Source organism: Prorops nasuta, unplaced genomic scaffold, assembly GCF_024137725.1.
Source record: "Prorops nasuta isolate Cenicafe-Biocafe unplaced genomic scaffold, Cenicafe_Pnas_1.2 PNAS00019, whole genome shotgun sequence".
NCBI lineage: Eukaryota > Metazoa > Arthropoda > Insecta > Hymenoptera > Bethylidae > Prorops > Prorops nasuta.
The window spans coordinates 3,119,394-3,134,547 of record NW_027116816.1 but is presented as its reverse complement, the minus strand read 5'-3'; the positions used below and the strand labels follow the sequence as shown (position 1 = coordinate 3,134,547).

The window sequence follows — 15,154 nt, the reverse complement described above, 5'->3', positions numbered from 1 at the left end:
CTCTATTAAATTTATATATATAGAAAAATAGGGATAAAAATTAACAATAAATAATATTATATATACAATTAAAATGTAATGTGATATTAAAACAAGGAAGGCTTCAGTCAGAATTTTTAACTCAGCTTAAACCGAATGAATTCACACTGAGTTGAATCAGCTATGGCGGTTTTTTATATACGACTGAAAGGGCCTTAGGGACCAAAAAAGAAGTGAGTGTAAGGGTAAGAAGAGGATTAAAAAAAGGAAAAAATAAACAAACATAACAGGCTCCAAGATCATAACTTATCGTATCCCTTTCAAGCAAGTACGTTTCAGAAATAATGTTAAAGGAAATAAAAAGAATAAAACATTTCGTTTAAATATAAAATAAATATTGTTTATTTAAAAAGCGTTAGCTTTAATCCAATCATAATAATAGGAAACGCGAGTATAAACATCAGGACTGCCGACTCCACATGGGTATCCGTAAGAAACAATTCCGACTTGTTCTCCAAAGTTAGTAACAAGGGGGCCACCAGAGTCACCCTAAAAAATATAAAAATTACGTAGAATATAAATGAATGCATGCTAAATATAGCATTGTACAAATACAAATTATATCCAATGCTTAATTATTAAAAAAAGGTTATGTAAGTCTAATTACATTGCATGCTCCTTCTCCAACTTTCGTATACGTGCAAATATGACTGGTTCTGATATTTCTGTGACTTGATTGACAACGAGACAAAGTAGTTGTCACTAATTTGATTTCTTGCAGTTCATTTGGTATTTTACCACTTCTCTAAAAACATTAAAATGAACGTCATATTAGTACAATATTTTCGATTTATATACATATATATATATATATATATATATATATATATATATATATATATGAATTATAAATGTTGATTATTGCTATTTATCTTTTTACATTAAAATCATTACTCACGCGAAGTCTTCCCCAACCAGTCAAAATAACCGGGAACTCATTGTCTCTATCATATTCACTACCGTCTGCAAGAGGAACTTCTTGTACGCCTCTTTTAAACTCAATATCTTTCGTTAAACGCATCAGACCAATATCGTGAATGCGTTTACTTCTATCGTAATCTTCATGGTACTTTAGATCTGCAACGTCATATTCATCACCGGTTTCATTCAAGAAATTTGTACCAGCTATTACGACGAAATCCGAGGAGTCTCTCCTGTAATTGAAAAATATTTTATCAATATATGACGATGAAATATGTGTTATCTTATAGGTACCTTGTGAAATGATTCATATATATAATATTCATACGTCTGTATATCTTTGTCTCGCAAAAATAAAAAGTTTTAAAAGAAAAGTTTAAAGTTCTTATAGTAGTCTAGTATTACAACACAGACTTGCTTCAGTTAAGTGATGATTGCTACACCTAAGTTATTGCGCGGTTGGACAAACATTTCTTGCTGAACGATAGTTCGTTCCATTCACCTTTTCCTAGGAAATATCTAAAGAAATGGACTAATTCAGGCGAACTATATTAGTCATCGGATTTCTATTTATTATAACTTCCAATACTTTATTCAAAAAATCACTTATTTATTTTTCACACGTTTTTTTTTTAGTTAATTCAGTGATTATTCAATTTATTGTAATTTTATATGAAACAATTATACGAATTTTACCACCAGAGTAAACAGTATTATTAAATAAATCGTTTGATTTTTGAATGAATAAAAAGCAATTGGTATCTGGATACATTTATATTATAGAAAATTGCAAATGTTAAGAATACTACTTGCCTATAAATACAGTGGGCTGCAGTTAAGATGTATTGTTTATTTATAATGGAACCACCGCAAAGAAATCGTCCTCTGTATCTCAATTGTACTTGGTATGGGTATTTGCCAACTGGAGCACTTTCTCCACCAACAATACGAGAAGCCGGTAAGCCTGTATAAATTAAAAAATATCTTTTTAGGGTATTGTTCCTTAAAGTAGCACTAATCAATAGTTTCCTAATTATCTTTTTAAGTCAACTATAACATTTAGCGTACTGTTAATTTTTTCTGTAAAATTTATATTTTCAATTTTAAAAAAATTTTGTAATAATATTTATTCAATTATTTTACGAGAGTGTTGTACTCTGTATGCAAATGTTGATTGTGAAAAACGATTGTTTTTATTTGTACACAAACGAATAATAAAAATTTGTCCATAGATTATATTAAACCGCTTAAAGGGAAAAGCTCGAAATTTCAGTAACACCAAATGTAATCTTTGATTGAAGTCATTAGTATTCTTGAAAATTAAGTATGAAAACAGAAGAAAGTGCTAATGTAATTCTTACCTTGCGCTGCGAGCGCGAAGCCTGCGAGCAGGAGAGCAGTGAATGCGTGCATGGTAAATCAAACTGTGATACCGCTGCAAATCCTGCTCTCAATATATACATACCGAAAGGTCTATCGTTCAGAACAAATTTGATGTCAGATTGTGATAAGATTAATGTGCCATCTTTAATTTTTGATTCCCAAAAATTGTATTATGTATGTTTTTCCTTATAGTATTGATTCTTTACGAATTGGATCGTCCACTATTTTTTCTTACATTATTTAAAATAATTTACTAGCAATAAAAAATTGAATATTTACTAATGAATAACAGTGATTGCATACTTACTGTAATAAATATATTTATTCAAAGAAGAGTAATACTGTTTAACTAAATGTAAAATTCTAACAACACTTTAAATATTGCAAAAAAATTATAGTATAGTAAAGCTGTTACAACTTACCCTAACTTACAATCTCGTATGTTTCTGTTTATTCATAAAAATATAAAGTATTGAAAAAGTTTAAGCAGTATTTTAAAGCTTACCATGTAATCCGAATAAGAATTTATTTATTTTAATATTAAATAATTTATCTTAAATCAAGATTTATGAAATAATTTGTTTTCGTTTTAGAATATACAGCAAAACACATTACTAGAAACTCTTATTTTTCCGTTTTGATTAGACACTGATTGTTTTTAAGTAATAAAACTAGTAATTTTAGAAATCTACAGTAAAAATTCTGATCAGAAATATCAACCGCTATTATCGAACTTGTACAGCTGACTTCTCTTGTTTTGTTACAATTAGTGCCTAGCTCCCCTACCGGGTGAGTTGAGAGGAAAGAGCAAACTTTTGCAATAAATTGTATAACTAAGAAAAAAGCTCAAATGCTACCGATTTGCTGCAATTAGTAAAATTATAATGTTTTTAAGATATAACAATGTCAAGACTTTATCATTATTTTATTAGCACTGCTCATATATAATTAATATTCAAAAATATTACCATTGACATTTACACATTGTATGCTTCGTCTATATAGATTAATTGTTATTCTATGAATATAATAAAGATAGATTTAATAAATTATTATTGAAGTTGAATGTAGCGAACAATTGAAGTGAACAAAAAATGTAAAAGAAATTTTAACTTTCTCTCTATGGGTGCAAGTTATTCCTATAGAATTTAGGGTATTTTTCTCGATTCATCTTGTACTTGCTTTGTATTATGTAAGTAATATAGTAGTCATGATAATCTCTACATATTTTTTCCTTTATTTAATTAAAATTAAGTAAGTTAAATGTGTATATACATTTGTTTATGCAATAATAAGTTTTTAGTATAAAGAAATGCCATACACTTTTTAAAAGTAATACGAGGAGATTTGTTAACTACAATTAAAAGAAAAACTATTTTTCCTGCTAACACTTTTTACATGTATCTGATCTAACAAATAAACTAGAAAGTTTGAATTACATAAGATGACAATTTCTTGGGGTATCAGATATGTCAATTCAATTCGTTTATTTTTATTTTCTACTATTACCTTCAGTAATGATTAAAATCTTTTTGTACAATAATTATTATTAGCTATTTTTAATGTGTATATTTATGTTTCAGCCATGGTTGAAATTTAAGATATGTAAATTGAAATGGATATTATTTTTTAAATTGAGTGACTTAATATTCTTATCTCATCACAGATAGATATTTCCTCCTTTAAAGTCTTATCACTTCAATTAAATCTTTTACCATTACCTGGGATTTCCCAGATAATGCATCTTTCCAGATATAAAAATTATTATCAACAGTGTAGACCCATATTATTACCCAATATTAATTTGAAATTTCATTTTAAATCTAGCTAGTTCTAATTTTCGGCGCATATATGTTTTAATTATAAGCAAATTAATAAATAATGAAGCATCGAAACTTCGTAAATGATTCGTTAACCGTGATGTTTCGCTTCCTTCCTTTTTATGATATAAAGGGGGGGGGGAGTATTCCTTACAACAATAATATTTACAATTTTACCTTTCGGAAGTATACATACGATAATTTTATCTGATCTGTAATATGTTTATCCGGAAAAACAAGATTTTTCATTATTGACTTCAAGTAAATTAACAGACAGACACAAAAAGTATGAATGAGTAAAATTGCTTACTGTAGTGTAAAAATAAGTATCTTAATAAGATATTCTTGACGACCAATCATGATTTGTAATTCTTTTGTTTATTTTTAGCGAATGACATATGGTATACTGAAAACGATAACATTACGTAGCGTGTAAGTGCAATACGTCTTACGAGATATTGTTATATTCATTGAATCGAGTAAAAGCCTGATAAAAATGTTATCTGACATCAATTCATTCTTTTATAAGATTCTTTTTCTAATGGTTCAAATAATAACGTAATGATAGTGTAACACAAACTAAAGCCTAAACAAAGTTTTGAAAAATGCTTTGTTATTATAACAAGCGAAAAGTTCTAAAGGAAGCTATGATTTATATGGAAGTAATGATAAACTAATAGGAGCAGGTTCCAACATTTTTTAATCATTAAAGAGATTGGAAGATGCCACCTTTTGCAGATTTAAGTAATTATAATTCAAATAGACCGAATGATTTTAGGAATAAAAAATTCTTATACAATTTTTTACTTAATTTCTAATTCAAAGATTATAAGGAATTATAAACTTTTTACTTCAAAACTTCCTGTTAATCTCTGGATTAACCAATAAATGCCTCATTTAATAGACAAAGGTCCTTAGTAAATCACTGAACGCTTCAGAATCGGAGTACAGGAGGCACAGCCCGTAAAGATCAGTTACTGTATACTCATGGCGCTAGTAATAACTAATTGCGACGTTGTCACGTAAATTTAGACAAGATCCAATCTACGCATCGCAATGAAAAAAATGTAATTTCTTAATAACTGTGAACGGTCAATAATTTCTTTTATCCCTGTATTGATAAATAATAGATATATGAATGATTTAAAACAATTGTCATCAAATAATCTTTTACAGAAAAGTGAAAATATTGTATATACATATCCAGTAATAATATTTCCTATGTTTAATCAGTTACGACTTTGAACGTATTTAGTAGCCAATATACTTGTAACGAGATCGACCACTTGCATGTTATTAGTATATTCCTTGCGTACTGTATATTGAAAGAAATATTTCCATGTAACTAATATTATTTTTACGACAAATAATATAGGAGCTATTAAATATTTGATGTTATTAAAAGTGAAAAAACGACTTACCATCAGATATCCCCATCCGGTCAAAGTCACATTATAACTTTCGTTACAAGGCTCCCTAGTAAGAAGTGCGATGGGTTGGACTTTTATCATTAAATTCTATGTCTTTTTCTACTTTTATTAGACCAATATTATTGGAGGGTTTGAAAGGATTTAAATCAGGGTGCAACAGGTATGACTCGACTTTGTATTCAGTACCAGTTTCACGAAAACGATTTACTCCAGTGACTACGGTCATGTATTCTTTTCTGGCGCTGCAATTCGAAAGTAACATATAATATCCCTATACGAAATTTTCTAATTCATATTTCACTTTTGACGTATCGTGGTTAAGAAATAAAACATTTCACTGAACTCTGATATTATTGTATACTACATACCCCCGGAGGCAATTAGCAGAAGTAAGAACATAACGTTTGTTGAGGATGGCGCCATTGCAATTATGTTTACCCATAAATCTTAAAGAAACGTGAAAGGGATGTTTACCTGGAAGTGCATCTTTACCACCGGCGAGACCTTTAACAGTTTGCAAGTTCTTAATTTTTCAAATCAAAGTAATATTAGAATGACAGTTCTGAATGACCAATAGTAAAAATTTGTCGCAATTATGAATAATATTCGTATAATTCATGGATGTGCTATAAGGAGTTTAGGTACTCACCGTTAGCGCAAAGAGCTAAACCTGCGTAAAGTAAAACGGTTAATGCTTGCATGATGTTGGAAGATTTTTAACTGATACCTCTGGGGATGGTCTACGTCCATCTATTATATAGATCTCAAAGTATACTCTGTCCAGCGAGAGAGCATCACTAATTTTCAAACAATTTTAGTTCTTCGATGCGCAGATCGCTTCTGATTGGTTACATAGTAGCTATATAAGCTTGATCATTGGTAGACAAGGGTAATTTGTGAGGAAGAATTAACTTACCTATTTATAAAGGTGATGCTCTCTTATTGGACAAAGTATAGAATGCTGTGAATCATTTACAATTAATAATTGTACCAACAATAGGTTGATTATCGCGCGGTAGATGAAGACACAATCTTATCTCCTAATCATCTGAAAGTGTGATATTAATTTAATTGCAAAAACTTAGGATATAATTTCTGAAAGTACTTTAATTCAATAAAGCATACAAAAAAATACTTGCACGTGAAGATGAAAATTCTTTATATTTCGAAAAAACGGCACTTTTGGCTTAAAAATTGGGCTTCTGGCGGAAGCCAAGAGTTCTGAATCTGGTTAGTTATACAATTTCTCAGCATTTATTTGAAAATTATAATAAAAGACAAACAAAATTGTATTAGTAATAAACAAATGCATTCAAATAATACTAATTTCGGTTGTGTGCAACATACATTTACTAACTTAACGCGAAACGGCTGAATCTGCCAATGGTAGTATTTGACGGTTCATTTTAAAAATTTTACAATTTGCTGTTCTCCGTTATAAACTTATAGAAGTAAGATATTCTGGTGTAAACGTCTGGTATCCCAAGCGCACATGGAGCGCCAAAAGACATAATACCAACTTGCTTTCCTTGTTGGTCAACTAATGGATCGCCAGAATCACCCTAAAATCAAATTAATTTCAATTAATTCTGTAGATCAAAATCTATTTTAAAATGAGAGAAATCGTAAGATTTCCATAACTTACATAACAAGCTCCTTCGTCTCTTCTTGTTAAGGTGCAAATCTGACTTCCAGTTACATCGGGATGGGGATGACTACATGCTTCGTTGGTGATGGTGTTTAATTGGATTACTTGTAGCTTATTCGGATAATCTCCATCCTCCTATGATTTGAAAGGATAATGTTTTTCAAAAACTAATAATAATTTTTCTGCCATAAAAGATCCTATAGGTAGTGGATAAAAATATGTTTACTATAATTAATTAAAAGGCAACTTACAGACTTTGTTCCCCATCCTGTCAGAATTACAAGGTAAGTCTTCTCAGTATGCTCTTTACTAAGAAGTTCAATAGGCTGCACTTTCTCAGAAAATTTAATATCCTTGTCTACTTTGATGAGAGCGACATCATTTTTGCGTTTGCCGAAATCAAATTTGGGGTGCGCTATGTATGACTCGACGTAGTAATCTTCACCTCGGTTCTCAAGATCAGTGACACCAACGGTGATTTTGACCTTGTCCTTTGGGACACTATATTATTTATAATGAAATAGCAAATTATAATTATGAAACTTCGCAATTTCCGATCTACATATACTGTTTTTCTATTTGATCAATACTAAATTTTGTATGTACAATTACTACTCTCTAATATCTCATTATTATATATATTATTACGTACTTCGGGATACACTGAGCAGTAGTAAGAATGAAACGTTTGTTGACGATTGATCCGGCGCAGTAATGCTGATCTAATACTTTTATGACAGCTAGATACGGATATTTACCCTCAGATGCATCGTGACCACCAACTATACGGCCAGATGGTAGACCTTTAACACAATTTAATGTTTTTCCATTTTTATTTCAACTATAGTTTCATTTGAATTATCATAATGAATAACTGTGGTGAGAGTGAATGTATCGATGTAATTCATTAATTTAGTAAATGGTGTTAGCTACTCACCGTAAATGCAAAGGGATAATCCTGCGAAAAGTAATACGGCTATCGCTTGCATGATATTGGAGAACTTGTAACTGATTTATGCTTCCAGCAATTCTACAAACCCTTTATATACTAAAATATAGAATGTTATCTATTATATAGATTACTTTTGAATTTCTACGAACACCAATACGGAAAGTTATCTTGTAATTGTGTCAAAGCCTGTTTTAATTGAATTGATCAAACTCTTTGGAAATGATCAAAGTATATAGGGTGAGGCAGTTAAAATACCTGAGAGATATAGACTTAAGAAAAGGTTTATTACTGAAACTACAACCTATATAAATTTTGTATAGGGTTTTTTGGAAAATCTTTTCTATTTGTATTCAGAAAGATTTTATAAGAAGTTTATATTTATAGTTGCAGAAATAAAAATAGAATTTTGATATTTTAATTCTAGGGCGTTTAAGTATCTCACCATATATATATATATAGAAAAACTGTCAAAAATACTAAATATCTTATATCGAAGATAGCGTAATTTCCGTTACTAACGATAAGATTGTTTTTCTTATTTTTAAAGATTTTCTTTAATAAAACAAGTGACTAATGATCCAAAATCATGATTTGTTTGTCTCGAATTTTTAAAAATATGTTTTATTTTTTTATACCATTTGATTAAAACTTTTACAAGGCCGCTGTGGCCACATATGTGGCTAGTAACAAATTTGCCGTCTATATTAGGCACATAGGCTACATATTTGAATAAATTTTAGTTAAAAAAATGTATAAGTTTATATGGAAAAATACCGGCCCTCTACAGGTTAATAATATATTTGTATATAATATTTATATAGGGGAGACCGGGGTAAAACGGTACCCTTAAGGATAAAGGCTTATATTTAGGTTATTATTAAAAAAAAATTGAAAATAAAACGACTTTGATTTAATATAAACCTTCTTTAAAGTGGTGACACAAAATTAAATAATTATTTTTATTTTTGATCAATCAAATCTTAATTTAAAAAAAACATAACAATTTACGGTTTTACCCCGACCCATGGGTAAAATAGGGTACTCCACGGATTCAAATTGGATACAAAAAATTGATACAAACTTATTACATGAGAAATTATGAAAATCTTCAATTTTCTAGTCAGTTCATCCTTCATGAGCCCATTTTAAATTTCTTATGCATTGTACCCATCCTTCTTGTAATTTTGTTAATGCGCATATTTCTTTACAATAAATACATTTATTAGAGGAAACCCAGGTAAAATAGGGTACCAGGGTAAAACAAGAACCCATTAATATAACAAAAATTATATTCCTGATTCAGTCATTAATGAAGGTATGAGGCCCGATTTTACCCCGTACGGTTTTGCCCCTTAACCATACAAAGTGTATTTAAATATTATACAGACATATATCGTATGTAAATTAAAAATACGACTAACGAAATTATAGTTAAAAATATTACAAATTAAGTGACTTAAGTGAAAATTGACTCTATTAGTCCAGATTTTGTACTGAACACTTCGAAATTATCGGAAACTTTTAAGAATTATGTGCAAAAATGAAAAATAAAGCGTTTGGAAAGTAATCAAGCGCCAATGTTTACAAATTTTTGCTGACAAATATCTTCAAGTGGCACCATTACATACCTTCATTAATGACTGAATCAGAAATGTAGTTTATGTTATATTAATGGGTCCTTATTTTATCCCGGTACCCTATTTTACCCCGGTCTCCCCTACACATTTTAATGAATATTTCGAAGACATATCTCACTATTATTGTTTCTTTTATCTAAATATAATTTAAGATTTTTAACCCTTCGTTATATATTTATTGTGAGTCCAATTTTTATTTTTGTATTGAAAGGAATTTTTAATGTATTATCTAAATAATGGAGCGTGCATGATATATTATATGTCACGGTCGAAAGATGACGTAAACAGTTTAGTAGGTATCACCGTTATTACACAAAAATGTAACACGCATATTCGTTTAATATATATATTTTCTTAATTTCGTAAAAAAGTGCACTTTTTTCTATTTTTTGCGTGCGATAAATTTATTATTACTAGGCGATTGCAAAGTATGTGGTAAAGTGATTTTTTTATAATTTACGCAAATTTTATGAAATTAGAAAAATATTGTATTAGACTCGGGCATACAGTAGGGTTTTCTTTATTCGTAGGAAGCTACACTTGCCTTCTGCTTATGTATCAAATCTTAGTATTCGTGCGTAAAAGTACTACTTTAAGTCTTCGTTGCATAAATAACTATTCAATACTGCCAACTCCATCCATCAGCACATTTACTTGTCAATTTTTGTACAGCTTTAAAAAATGAAAAATATCTGTAGTTTTTTTCACAGTATAAACTACAAGCACGAAAATTATTTATTACAAAATTGATTAATAAATTATAATATCTTAATTAATAATCATATGTAGCAGACATTTTTCTGTTTAGTAGCTATATAAAACACGTGAAAAATGTTAGAACTAATCAATCTCTTACTATCTGGCGATTGCGCTAATACATGGAGATAATTAATAAGTTGCTATCAAGAAAATTTGTTTGTAATAGTAAAAGACTGAATTCATTTGTAATCTTCTTGAAAAGATCGCTATGTTCTTAAACTGTTCTTTGTTGTTGGTAATTCAAAGAAATTCTGATTAATTCATTCAATATTCACTTAGTGTCAAATGATTTCTAGATTTGATTAATTTATACCTCTGTTTAGTTAATAGTAGCTAATATTATTTTCCGAGTAGTAGTAACTGTAGCTTCTTGATAAGAGTCACAACGAAACTAGATATCACGGATAGATATAGATTGTTATATTTTTTTTATTTTTAAGTAACTTTGTCATGAAAGGTCTAATATTTAGGTACTTATATAAGAGTTCCATGACTTACATTGCAAGCACCTTCGCCTTATGGGAGTCATAGGAAAATTCTACTAGCAACTGTTTGTTTTATGTGCTAATAGTTTTTTACTAATTTGTTATAGAAAAGCTAATAATATTTATTAATATTTTTCCGATTAAATCAAGTGTTCCAGATCAGTCAGGTTCTTAGGCGCATTTATTTAAAGATATAGTAATAAAAAATGATAGGAAAGCTCATATATATAAATATTGAAATGTTTCAAGTAATACTATTTACATAATATTAGATGATTTATTTAATAAATTTACAAATTGATGTTTTTCATGATGAAGTCATAAAAATAAGATACTCTAGTGTATACGTCAGGATAGCCAAAAGCACATGGGATTCCGTAGGAAACAATGCCAATCTGTTTTCCTTGTAGGTTAACGAGTGGGCCGCCAGAATCTCCCTAAAATCGAATAAATCGTAATGAACTCTATATTTAAAGTTAATTATGATGACACAAGTATAATCAAAGTTAAGCTGCTTACCTTGCAAGCACCTTCGCCTTTCTTCGTTAAAGTACAGATATTTCTGTCAGTTGCTTTTGGCTGCAAACTTTTACATTTTCCTTGATTAGTCGTGTACAGTTGGATGACTTGAAGATTATTAGGGTGATCTCCTTCGATCTGCAATGTGCAATAATATTTTTAAGTTAGTGTAATAAAGAGCTTTTAAATAGGCGATGATCAGTAATAAATTGTGGCTTACCGAAAGCCACCCCCAACCGGTTAAGATCACAGGGAAAACCTCTTCATCAGGATCTTTACTAGCAAGTTCTATAGTTTGCACTTTCTCAGAAAACCTAATGTCCTCGTTTACTCTGATGAGACCGATATCATTGATGATTAGTACGGGGTCGTATTCAGGGTGGATCAAGAACGACTCGACCTTGTATTCATCACCAGCTGAATCAAGACGGGTGATTCCAGCGACGATTGTTAGGAAGTTTTGTATCCTTCTATTATATTAAAGTAATATTTTATAATGTTATCCTTTATAGGATTTCTTAATTTATGGTATACTTGTAACACATTACAACTAGGATATAGTATAGGTATTGTTTGATCACGTCATCAATCTTAAACGTTTAACGCAGTTACTCTTATGAAATTCTAATATAATATTGGTTTACCCTCGTAGACAGTGAGCAGCAGTAAGAATATAACGTTTGTTAATGATAGAGCCTCCACAATTATGACGGCCTATGTATTGTATGGAAACTTGATAAGGATATTTACCCTCAGATGAATCCTTACCGCCCACAATACGGCCGGATGGTATACCTATAACAGTTTAAAGTTTGTCAATTAAAATTTAAATGAAAATGATATTTTTATATCACCGTGATGAAAGATCAGTGCAGATTATAAAATACAACCATCCATAATTCAAATAAATCATTCTTTGAATTATAATGCTCATTTAAAATTTTACTTGATATTAATGAAATTTAATTACATAAGATTTTGATTTATTCCCCTTTTTTTATTCAATGACAAATTTTTATTTATTAAAAAAAGTACAGATACATGTTGAATTGGGTGCTGTATTTAAATAAAAATTTGTTTAAGGTTAATATTGAATCGGTTATTTAAAAAACAACATGAGTACTTTTAATTAAATTACAAAAAATTATTATACTTGAAGTAACAATATCTAGTTAATACGTTCGAACAAAATAATCGAAAATCTTGAAATAATTAATATTTCCCGGTTTCATGTAAAGTTTAGAGTTTGTGACTTAAATTGACTTTGATATGTGAGTTAATTAGTATTAATGTCATTTATTGCAGTTTTATAATATTTAGATATTCACCGTAAGCATACACTATTAATCCCGCGTAAAGCAAAATCGTTAATACTTGCATGGTGATGGAAGACTTACAAATGATGCCAATGGTTTTTCTACACTCCATTATATATTTGAACTTGAAGTGTTATCAATCATTAAATTTAAAAATTAAACGCGATAATAGATTAATTTCCAGTATCTACATAGGTTAACAAGGAATCTTATCTTTCAATTCTATGAAAACGTACTTTTAAGAGTTAATTAAATACTTCTTTATCACAAGCTTATGAACGATCCATAAAACATTTTAGTCGAAAAGCCTTAAGTAACACAAATTCGAATTCTAAAGTTATTCAACAATATTTTAAAAACACAGATTTTAAACTATATTATATAGAATGAGGCAAAGTTCTTTTGTACACTGTTTTCTTTGAAGTATTTTTATACCAGGTGTCTCCTTGATTGTTCGTGTCAAAGGGAAAGATAGTAGATTAAAAAAAATAAAAAAATAAAGTTTAAACAGTATATGCAGGATTTTCAACGTTCTTATTAGTTACTAATAATCAGACATGCTCTAAACTGAAAAACTCAAAATTATATTAGATAATTAATTATTTAGCGATTAAATATTCTAAAACAATTCAAAATTAATAGAAAGTAAAATATTTTATTTAAATATTGGTGTAAAAAATAATTTATTAACTCAGATTATTTGTTTTTTAAACAAACAGTTTTTACCTAAAAAGACTGACATATATACATATATTTAGATCCTTTTTAATTACTGTTAGTATATAATACTAGAGGATTTAATGAAAACGTGTACAATTTGCTATTTTCAACGATGAAATTATAATAGTAAGATATTCTGGTGTATACGTCCGGTTTGTCGGTACATTGGAATCCAAAGGAAACAATACCAACTTGGTTTCCTTGAAGGTCAACGATTGGGCCGCCATCGTCAGTCTATAATTAAATTAACCGCAATTATTTCTATATTTTTTATAATATGATAAGAATATCAGAATAAAATAAATCGTTTTACTACTCACTTTACAAGTACCTTTACCCGTTTTTGTTAGGGCACAGATGTTGCTTTTATTTACTTCTGTTACAGCAGCTTTACAAGATTCTTCAGTGATTGTGAAAAGCTCTACTACTTGGAGGTCATTTGGGCTCTCTTTATCAGACTGTGAATTTAAAACACAATATATTTAAATTACTGATAATCACTGACGACCAATAGTGAAATACAGTAAACATTAGATGATTCTTAAAAAATAAGCTGACCTACAGGAAGCCATCCCTATCCGGTTAAAATCACTCCGCGAATCTCTTCGGTAGGTTCTTTACTTAAAAGTTTAATTGGTTGCACTTTGTCGGTAAATTCAATATCCTTGTGTACTTTGGCAATACCGATATTATTAATACGTTTTTCGAAGGTTGCCCCAGGGTGGATCACAATCGATTCGATATTGTATTGAGTACCAGTTTCATTGAGACGAGTGATTCCAGCGACGACACTTATTTGATTTTTATCAACGCTGCAATTTAAAAGTGTCAATTAAGGGCAATAAGGTTGATATCGATAATATATAGAGTGGATTCACCTGAAATCTTTGTATTCAAAAAATAAATTTGTTTAAAGATCAATTTAAATTTCTATATCTGTTTTTCAAATTGTTAGAACAGCATCTTCTTGGTAAAACAAGAAAATTTCAAATAACATTATTTTCGAAGACCAAGATTTTATGCAAATTGGCTGTGTTAAGTCGGTAAATGCGTTCCCGTTAACCCTTAGTAACACTGCACCACCTGCATGTGTGACTTACTTGGCATACTTGGTCAAGCTGATACTTGATTAAACATATATGCTTTACTAATTTGTCTTATCTATGAAAAGCTGCTATTATGGAATACTGCGACTTAGTCCTGATAAAATTTGTACATACTTACTACGCGAGACAGTGAGCAGCTGAAAAGATATAGCGTTTGTTGATGATGGAGCCACAGCAGTAGTGATTGCCCTTATAGTTTAAGGAAATTTGTTAAATATATTTACCCGCAGGTGCATCCTCACCACCAACGATATGGCTGGATGGTAGACCTTTCACAGCTTAAAACTTTTTTAATATGATCGATTAGAACAGTTTGAAAGATTTTTATAATTATGAAAAGTATAAATGTAATTCATTGAAAATGTTATAAAGGGTTAGTCACATACCGTAAACGCATAGCGTTAACTCTGCGAATGACA

At 29.6% G+C, this 15,154-nt stretch overlaps 4 protein-coding genes across 4 annotated transcripts; all 4 read right to left on the bottom strand.

The window, feature by feature from the left end:
• Positions 1-384: 384 nt before the first annotated feature.
• Positions 385-5,600, bottom strand: LOC136780465 (chymotrypsin-2-like). The gene is made up of 5 exons (XM_066738839.1): positions 5,585-5,600; positions 1,774-1,924; positions 938-1,193; positions 647-784; positions 385-528 (listed from the first exon to the last, which is right to left on the bottom strand). Exons 1-5 carry the CDS (start codon positions 5,598-5,600, stop codon positions 385-387), a joined length of 705 nt encoding a protein of 234 aa, XP_066594936.1.
• Positions 5,601-5,639: 39 nt separating this feature from the next.
• Positions 5,640-6,294, bottom strand: LOC136780464 (chymotrypsin-2-like). Its single transcript, XM_066738838.1, has 3 exons — positions 6,243-6,294; positions 5,962-6,097; positions 5,640-5,835 (listed from the first exon to the last, which is right to left on the bottom strand). The coding sequence occupies exons 1-3, from the start codon at positions 6,292-6,294 to the stop codon at positions 5,640-5,642; spliced, it is 384 nt and encodes a 127-aa protein (XP_066594935.1).
• A 447-nt stretch (positions 6,295-6,741) lies between these two features.
• On the bottom strand, positions 6,742-8,230 carry LOC136780463 (chymotrypsin-1-like). Its single transcript, XM_066738837.1, has 5 exons — positions 8,179-8,230; positions 7,894-8,044; positions 7,493-7,742; positions 7,239-7,376; positions 6,742-7,155 (listed from the first exon to the last, which is right to left on the bottom strand). Exons 1-5 carry the CDS (start codon positions 8,228-8,230, stop codon positions 7,009-7,011), a joined length of 738 nt encoding a protein of 245 aa, XP_066594934.1. The 3' UTR covers positions 6,742-7,008.
• Positions 8,231-11,331: 3,101 nt separating this feature from the next.
• Positions 11,332-12,997, bottom strand: LOC136780339 (chymotrypsin-2-like). The gene is made up of 5 exons (XM_066738634.1): positions 12,922-12,997; positions 12,238-12,388; positions 11,814-12,063; positions 11,594-11,731; positions 11,332-11,511 (listed from the first exon to the last, which is right to left on the bottom strand). The coding sequence occupies exons 1-5, from the start codon at positions 12,971-12,973 to the stop codon at positions 11,365-11,367; spliced, it is 738 nt and encodes a 245-aa protein (XP_066594731.1). The 5' UTR covers positions 12,974-12,997; the 3' UTR covers positions 11,332-11,364.
• Positions 12,998-15,154: the final 2,157 nt, after the last annotated feature.

Excerpts from the sequence above, each read along its gene's own strand:
- LOC136780463 (XM_066738837.1), bottom strand. The coding sequence starts at position 8,230 with ATGCAAGCGATAGCCGTATTACTTTTCGCAGGATTATCCCTTTGCATT. Across the intron at positions 8,045-8,178 it reads ATTATCCCTTTGCATTTACG|GTCTACCATCTGGCCGTATA; the intron begins GTGAGTAGCTAA and ends ATTGTGTTAAAG. Across the intron at positions 7,377-7,492 it reads CAGGATGGGGAACAAAGTCT|GAGGATGGAGATTATCCGAA; the intron begins GTAAGTTGCCTT and ends TTCAAATCATAG.
- LOC136780465 (XM_066738839.1), bottom strand. Across the intron at positions 1,194-1,773 it reads GCAGCCCACTGTATTTATAG|GAGAGACTCCTCGGATTTCG; the intron begins GCAAGTAGTATT and ends TTTCAATTACAG. Across the intron at positions 785-937 it reads CTGGTTGGGGAAGACTTCGC|AGAAGTGGTAAAATACCAAA; the intron begins GTGAGTAATGAT and ends TAATGTTTTTAG.
- LOC136780464 (XM_066738838.1), bottom strand. The coding sequence starts at position 6,294 with ATGCAAGCATTAACCGTTTTACTTTACGCAGGTTTAGCTCTTTGCGCT. Across the intron at positions 6,098-6,242 it reads TTTAGCTCTTTGCGCTAACG|GTCTCGCCGGTGGTAAAGAT; the intron begins GTGAGTACCTAA and ends AAACTGTTAAAG. Across the intron at positions 5,836-5,961 it reads TCTGCTAATTGCCTCCGGGG|CGCCAGAAAAGAATACATGA; the intron begins GTATGTAGTATA and ends TTCGAATTGCAG.
- LOC136780339 (XM_066738634.1), bottom strand. The coding sequence starts at position 12,973 with ATGCAAGTATTAACGATTTTGCTTTACGCGGGATTAATAGTGTATGCT. Across the intron at positions 12,064-12,237 it reads GCTGCTCACTGTCTACGAGG|AAGGATACAAAACTTCCTAA; the intron begins GTAAACCAATAT and ends TTAATATAATAG. Across the intron at positions 11,732-11,813 it reads CCGGTTGGGGGTGGCTTTCG|ATCGAAGGAGATCACCCTAA; the intron begins GTAAGCCACAAT and ends TGCACATTGCAG.